This window comes from Arachis duranensis, chromosome 4 (assembly GCF_000817695.3).
Source record: "Arachis duranensis cultivar V14167 chromosome 4, aradu.V14167.gnm2.J7QH, whole genome shotgun sequence".
In the NCBI taxonomy this organism is placed as follows: Eukaryota; Viridiplantae; Streptophyta; class Magnoliopsida; order Fabales; family Fabaceae; genus Arachis; species Arachis duranensis.
Genome location: NC_029775.3, coordinates 7,765,211 through 7,773,152, shown reverse-complemented (window position 1 = coordinate 7,773,152; position 7,942 = coordinate 7,765,211). Strand labels below are relative to the sequence as shown.

The 7,942-nt window shown below is 33.5% G+C and overlaps 1 protein-coding gene across 4 annotated transcripts in view; it reads left to right on the top strand.

Annotated features, from left to right (window-relative positions):
• The first annotated feature begins 616 nt into the window (after nt 1–616).
• Nucleotides 617–7,942, top strand: part of LOC107483119 (tubulin-folding cofactor E) — a 13,655-nt gene continuing 6,329 nt past the window's right edge. The window contains exons 1-17 of one of the 4 annotated variants that reach the window (XM_052261161.1): nt 638–751; nt 852–1,194; nt 1,479–1,819; nt 2,091–2,261; nt 2,546–2,592; nt 3,315–3,461; nt 3,557–3,631; nt 4,294–4,403; nt 4,781–4,905; nt 4,995–5,056; nt 5,856–5,963; nt 6,044–6,078; nt 6,248–6,310; nt 6,466–6,557; nt 6,671–6,747; nt 6,831–6,908; nt 7,080–7,708. In XM_052261161.1, coding sequence (XP_052117121.1) covers nt 1,510–1,819; nt 2,091–2,261; nt 2,546–2,592; nt 3,315–3,461; nt 3,557–3,631; nt 4,294–4,403; nt 4,781–4,905; nt 4,995–5,056; nt 5,856–5,963; nt 6,044–6,078; nt 6,248–6,310; nt 6,466–6,557; nt 6,671–6,747; nt 6,831–6,908; nt 7,080–7,178 — 1,599 coding nt within the window. In that variant the 5' untranslated portion in view covers nt 638–751; nt 852–1,194; nt 1,479–1,509 and the 3' untranslated portion in view covers nt 7,179–7,708. Of the gene's footprint in view, nt 752–851; nt 1,195–1,478; nt 1,820–2,090; nt 2,262–2,545; nt 2,593–3,314; nt 3,462–3,556; nt 3,632–4,293; nt 4,404–4,780; nt 4,906–4,994; nt 5,057–5,855; nt 5,964–6,043; nt 6,079–6,247; nt 6,311–6,465; nt 6,558–6,670; nt 6,748–6,830; nt 6,909–7,079; nt 7,709–7,942 lie in introns of those variants that run through there. The other 3 variants (XM_052261159.1, XM_052261160.1, XM_052261162.1) reach the window with 3 other exon arrangements.

Sequence of the window (7,942 nt, the reverse complement as noted above, 5' to 3'; positions counted from 1 at the left end):
TGAACCTGTCGAAGCTTCCCATCTAGACGGAAAGTTTGCGGAAGCGCAAGCTCGGCTTTTCGGATAATAGTAGCAGATCGGAGAAGAGCACGGTAAAATCCGATTGGAGCAGTGCCAAGATCTAATGACTATATCAGAATATATATTTCATTTTATACCTCCCATTTCATGCTTTAGAAGTTATGAATGAATTTTATCTCATGGATGTTTTTGTTGTGTTTTTATTCGTTGTGATTACATAATTTACAATTTTTTGCATGATAATAGTTATTGCTACTCTTTTTTTTATTTATTTTTTATTTGAGGCTGAGTCAATTAGTTTAATTAATGGCTTATCGGCTAAAATAGTGACCTAGGAATTTGGATCCTCTAAAGTTTGAATTTCACTTTAGAGAGTAAAGTGTAATCGTCTACCATTGAATAGTTTATCTTTCATATTTATTTTTGGTTCCACCTATAAAATTAATGGTAAAAGATCACATTTTACTCTCTAAAGTGAAATTCAAACTTTAAAAGATTCAAATCCGTGACCTAGTACTATAATCGGTTTAATAATAGATTCGGTTGTGATAACGATGGATACAATAACGATGGATACAATAGTACAATACATAGTTATAACTTATAACTCTGTCCCCTTACTTTTTTTTTTAAATTACCAAAAATACCCTTCTCCATCGCCACCCCCACCATCACCTTCACCAGCCATTGCTACCATACGCAACGACTCTAAGAAGTTTTCCCCGCAAAGGTAACACTCCCTCACTTCCCTCTCAAAGTAAATTGTGAAAACCTAACAAACACTGCTGCTTGTGTTGTTCTTCCTTTGATTTTGAACGCTTCTGATGTAGGTTTTTGTTGAGTTCCCTATTCTAGCTGTAGAAGCCTGGAAGGGGATTACTCTATGCTAGCTCTAATCGCAGCGTCCTCTTCTATTCTAACATAATCTAATCCTATATTTGGATATTCCAACTTTGAAATTTCAATTCAAAACGAGATTTGAGTTCTGGGGTGTGATCAGATTGCTTGAAAAATAGATATGATATGATCTTATTCTGTTGGAATTCTAACTGTTTGCCATTTCCTTAGTCCTGATTTGAGCTACACTAGTTAATAGGTTATTAAATTTAGAATACCTAAGTAAGGAGGAGGTGGCTGAGAGAGGGGGACTTGAATTCAATCTATGGAATATAGGTGAGTAGGTTGGGATAGCTTCAGCCACTCCTTTAATTAGAACTTCCTTCACTTCTTTTGGTACTTCTCATGAGATTTATGTGTGGCTTTTTTTTGTGATAAGTTACTGGTAATATTCTATTCAGTGTTAGAATAATTGATTGTGTTGTAGGTTATATTGTCATACTATTGGCTTACAATATTCCAGAAGATGTTCCTGTCGTCTTGCTATTTTAACTTGATTGCTTATTAAATAATCACTAGCTTGTTCACTGATTCATCTCATTGACTTATTAAATTTTCAGTAGAGGAATTCTCGCCCAGCTTTAACAAAAGATGCAGGACTCCCCTGACTCAAGTCATGGATTCAGGGTGGGCCAACGAGTACATTCATCGGGTGATTCAAGAAGAATTGGTACAGTTAAGTATGTGGGGCCTGTAGAAGGCTATTCAGGCACGTGGGTTGGAGTTGACTGGGATAATGGAGAAGGCAAACATGATGGATCCGTCAATGGTGTCCAATACTTTCATGCAAAGTCTGAAAGATCGGGGTCATTGGTTCGTGCTCCGAATTTGAGCCAAGGGATTTCATTGCTTGAGGCTCTTGAAAAAAGATACCGAAGTAAATCAACTAATGATGAAGAGGGTATGCCTTTTGCTAATATTTAAGTTTTGTTAACATATCCATGCTCTGGTTTCCTAGAGTAGTATGGAATAAAAATGCAATGCTAGTGGTATGATATGAAGCCTTGGGTGAGAAATAAGAAGGCATATATTATTCTTTTCAAACATCTTTTCATTCTAGAATTATTTGCTGACAAATGACAGTTTAATATTTCTTCTGTATATAGTTTCTCACATGCGACTCCCACCAAACATAAAATAATATGTGATAGTACTCGCCCTTTTTTTTGCAGATGAAATGTATGTCCTTTCAACTAGCAACAATCGAGTATCTGTTCAACTTGTGGGTAAAGATAAAATTCAAGATAAACTAAGTCGATTTGAGGAGTTAACCAATGCATCATTGGCGTATATGGGTGTTAGTTTCCCTGGAATTCCAGACCAGATTAATACTACAGTCCCAAGTAAGCTTGACTCTGAACCACTTCTGTTTCATTTCTCATATAAAAAATGAATGAAACATAACCCGATCCATTTTAGAAGTATTCTTTCTTTTTTCACTATTTTCTTTTTTCATGATAAAATTGTAGTAGTGGTGAATTAGTTGCTTTTACCTGAAGTTCTTATTATCTGCTTCTACCTCAAGTTATGACTAGAAACTGCATTTTATCATATAAAGAAGTCCAAAATATCAAACTGCAATATTGATGTCAGGAAACTCTTTTTCTCCCCATTTTTTCCCCAATAGATATGAAAGAACTTGACCTGACTGGGAACCTGCTTTCGGATTGGAAGGTACGTAACCTGGTTTTTTTCCACAATTGTATCTTGACTAAGGCTGTAGCATTGAGTCTGCTAATTTTTAACACACCATTCATATCTTACCCAGAGCTGTTATTCATGAAAATTACACATGGTCTTTTGCTGGTATTTGGTAAACTCAAATATATTTAGTCTGATTCTTGTGTTAAGAAATTTTCTTTATGTTTAAATATTCAGATTGTGGTTAGAAGATTTGTGACATATGTTATTTTCTTAGCACCACCTCAATTTCTATACTATTAACAGCTCTTAAATGGTGTAATTGTTGCCTTGAGTTGTAAACTTATGACCTCATGCAAACTGCCCAAGTCCCTCACACTAATGGAACTAATTAATGGCTGGTCCTACTATTTGTTTTTATAGTTATTTTCTTTTCATTTCTCACATTTCGTGTTTTGCCTTTTGAGGATCCTGTTGAGAAAAAAGAAGATTTAAAACTGTAAAAACATTGAAATCCTGTTCCTTGCTTCCTTTCTAGTTTCAGTATTTCTTTCACTTTCAGAAAAATAATAAATGGAAACCAAAACAAGCAAGCCCAATTTCCTCTCTTATTGGCGTAGTTTTCCCTCTATTCATCTCTTAGAGAGCTCATTAGTAAGTGATCATATATAAATTTCTTTCTGCTTATTTTGTATAGCGAAATATATTGATTGATAACAATTATTATTCAGTATCTTTTTTATTTGTTTTTGCAGGATGTTGGCAAAATTTGTGGTCAGTTACCTGCTCTGCAGGCTCTCAACTTATCTAACAACTTAATGTCACCATATAAATCAGAACTTCCACCACTAGAAAGCATCCGCATTCTAGTTTTAAATAATACTGGTGTAGATTGGGAGCAGGTTCCTATCTATATCTTTCCCCAACTTATATCTGCTGCTTAAATTCCCATCATGTTAGTTAGGAGCCACTAAATGTTTCCTGTTTAACTGGGCAGGTTGAATTGCTTAGACAATCATTGACAGCTATTGAAGAGCTGCATCTTATCGGAAACAATATAAGCAGAGTACTGGTACATTTTGTTTTTGGTTCGTTATTCTTGTTAAATATCTTAACGGCTGTACACTCAGATATCCTCTCATGAGTACCCATTTCTAAACTATGGAGAGCAGTTTAATAAACATTAGAAATCGAACCATTTCAATCACACTGCAAGATTTCTCTAAAATTCTTAGTCTCAGAATGGAAGCCCATTAAAGGAGGGAATAGCATTGTTGATATATTCTTCTTTCTTTAGCATTTTGTCAGCCTTTATTGCTCATCTCCTCAAAGGTTTGTCGTTTTACATATAGTGGGGCAGTAAGTTTATTATTATTATTATTGTTGTTGTTGTTGTTGTTGTTGTTGTTTCCCATCTGGTGAACAGTTAATTATGACAATCGCAATAAAAATACTGCGATAGCAATTATAGTCATATTTGAGAATGTGGATGTGTTATTGAATGTAGATTCTATTATCAAGCTTACTCCCTTGGATCTGCTATGCAATTTTTTTTTATTTTATAGTTGATACTTAATTGATGTTGAAGTGTATTAATTTTAATTGTTTTTGGATGGAAATAATAAGCGTAATTTGGTTTTTACTTTAATGTTTAATCTTATATTGCTCTATGTTTTTCTTTTTGTCATTTGTATGAAGTACACAAAATTTTAAAGCCTTCTATCTTTTTTTCAGCCTATGTCATCCTCCTTTGTTCAAGGATTTAATTCTTTGCGTCTATTGAATTTGGATGATAATTGTATAGCTGAATGGGATGAAGTCATGAAGCTTTCTCAACTAAGATGGTTGGTTATGGCAAAATGTTTTCAATTCTATAATACATGCTTAACTCCAAGTTGGACTGATACCATTTTAACCACATTTGACTTTAGTAATCATTTATTTATTTATCTAACCACTTAATATTTAAGCTAACTACTTATTTTAAGATATTAGCACCAGAGTGAAATCTTATGATTAAAGTGAAATGTGGTTAAAGTCATAGGTGGTATCTGTATTACTGGAAGTACAAATAGATTGTATCTTAGACCTGGCAAAAAGTATTTACCTCCTTTGTGATTTATGTATTCTCTTCACTAATCACTACCTCTACTTCTGAGTAGATTTGGTTTTAAGTCTCTTACTGTTCTAAATTTTCATGGTTTGTTATGTTTTGTTTCAGTTTGGAACAGCTTTATTTGAACAAGAATTGTTTGAATTCTATCTTATATCCTGATAATGGCCAGCAGAATGAATTGGAAGCCACAAGCTATTGGCCCTTTCAAAATTTGCGCTGCCTTCTATTAGGTAGTATTTCTCTTGATGATGCTCATCATCCTGCACGAAATACAGATTGTAGACATCTATTGACTTTAAATCTCTGATTCCTCGTTCAGGTGATAACAACATCGGTGATCTGGTCTCTGTTGACTCGTTAAACTTGTTCCCTAACTTGGTGGTAAGCTTTATACTGTGAAGTTTTATATACCTTGTCCTTCTTAGTTATGCATGGCATGGCATGGCTGCTGTGCTGTATCTATGACAATGAGTCCGGGCCCATTGACTGTTATATCAAATAATTTGTTAGAAATGATGAATTGGAGATGCAATATTTCAAATTATTTTGTAGCTATAATTATTCTGAGTATTTTTTGAGCATGTCTTTCATGTCTGATTGAGTTATTGTGTCTCTTGCTTCTTGTAAACACATTTTTTTGGTGTATATTCCTCTGGAACTGCTTTCTTTACATCACATGGATGGAGTCAGATTACGAATTCATAATTTACCATAACACCAAGACTCACCCTTGAGGCTGAAATTTATTTATAAACAAAAAATGGAAACTAGGAAAGACAGCGACTTAAATTAAAGCTTGCTCTTCTCGAAACTTATCTAACATTCCAAAGCTGAGCAAGTTTGAAGACCCCCCCTTTTTTCCCGAAAAAAAAGTTATCTTAAAACAGACAGTTGCAATGATCTATCCTTAACTGCACTCTATTTGTCAGTAATGAATCATTTTATTTTTAATTCTTTATTTGTCTATTATCCTTGCAAGTTTACATTGAAAAAGTAACTAATCTGTCTTTTAAAACTCTTCTTTCTTTTTCCCTGTAGAGACTATTCTTTCCTCTGTTACTCTTTTTCTTCCACCTCTCTCCGACCTTTTACTTGCTTGATTTTCTAGAGTAGTTTGTTACATATGAGAATGTTCTATTCTAATTATTTATTTTCATTTTTATTTTAATCAACATCAAAGGAAACTAGGCTTTCTGAGAACCCAATAGCTGATACTACAAGTGGTGGAGTTCCAAGATTTGTTTTGATTGCTCGTTTAGCAAAAATCAAGGTGTTTAATGGAAGTGAGGTAAGTGATGGATGATCTCTCCTAATCTTTAATACCTTCATGTATCAGATATAACGTATTCATATCTTATTACCTTCCAGGTTACACCTCGTGAAAGGAAGGACTCTGAGATTAGGTGATTATTCTCTAATTACCTTTCTGATATTTATTTACACGTGTTTTTGCAAATGTGCTTACCTTTAGTTTCTGAATTCAATTAAAGGATCACGTCTCATCGTGCTTTGAATGTAAAATGGCATCCTCTTTTTTATATTTTTGAAAACTTTTTAACAGTTATCATGCAGGTATGTTCGACTTGTGATCTCGAGGTTGCATGCTAATGCTGAAGAAATCAAACAGCATCCCAGGTATGAAATTAATTTAGTTTTTGGAAGGTTTGGTCCAGCATTCTTATTGAGTAGTATTTGATAAAATTAATTGAATAAGAGAATTATTCAGCATATTCACACGTGTTGTATATTGATCAATAATTTTGTGAATGTTCTGATGTACTTCATTACAGGTTTTCTGAGCTTAAGAGTTTGTATGGAATTGAGGATGAAAGACCGTCAACTGGAGCTTCAGGCCCACAAACCATAGGCTCAGGGTTCTTGTGTATGAACCTATGGACGTTATCTGTGCATTCAATCCTTTTTTTTAAATAAATAAATAAATTAAAAAATTCCAAACTTGCAATAGCTTTATTAACTTGATATAGGGATATGCAGCTATCACTTTGAAATGTGTTGGAGCATCCATGGGTGAGAAGCAACCATTGACAAAGAAGCTGCCAGCAACGACTACGGTTGAAAATCTATTCTTGTATTAATGTAATGTTCACCCTGTTTAGACCTCACACAGTTTTTCTAATTAATTTATTTTTCTCAGGTTGGTAAGCTGAAATTTCTCTGTGAGAGCTTTTTTAAGCTGAAGTCATTGAAGCTAAAGTTATTTCTTCAAGAAGAGGTTTGTTTTCATTAAAAAAAAATAGCATGTGTTGTTCAAATCACGAATGCTTGATTCAGTTACCCTCGACTTAATCTTGAAAAATCATTTCATTTTCCCTTGATCGAAGCAAAGCTTTTCAAACTAGAATATAGTTTATATTGATGTAGTGCCATGTCTTTGAATTCGCAGGGCTCTCCATTACCTGTGCTGCTCGACAGCGACACATCATCTCTTATGGATCTTGGAATTGGCAATGAATCAATCATCCTTGTAGATGAAGAAAATTGATAGAAAGATCAGAAATTGAAGAGCTTCTCTTGTGCTGAAATTTCTACCCTGTTCTGATTAGCTGCAATTAATTTTAAAAGTTGGCTTGCAAATGAATGTATTTTGAAGTGGTAGATCGATTGAGTGTGGTTACAAGCCAACATAAGTTGAAATCTTGTGTTTTTTTGAGGCACTGCTGAATTGGATGCTCTTTCCCCGTTCATGTCACAAATATTTTCTGTATCCCCAGTTCCATTGCAAACAGATTTGGATCTTGCACGCCAAGAAAGAAGAATGGATTATTTGGAAATTGAGCTCAAATCTTTTACAAATATGTGTTTAGGAAACATTCATGTTTGCAATGCAGATTGGGATTAGTCCCTCAAAAAGTATTGTTATCTCTGTTTAGTCCTTGCATTAGTTGGCATGGAATATAGGATAAATAGAAGGGTTAAATGGAAATTTTGTGATATTTTAAGGGATAGAAAAGAGTTTAGTTTTTAAGATACTAATAGTGTAAAATATTTTATATGATCATTTAATTAGATTTATACGTTTAGATTTAAGTTTGAATTTTTTGTTTTTTGGATGTGGCAATATAAGACTGGGTTGTTTATGTAAATCTTTACTCTGACCGTTTATAAAAATTAAATTAAAAATTATAAAATTTCCAAGTATTAAGCAAAAAAAATTTATTATTACATCGTTTTTATGAAAATATTTTATTTGTTCAAAATGTTACGTGCACTCTAAAAATTATCTTTTTTTTTTTTTTTTTGCTGTTG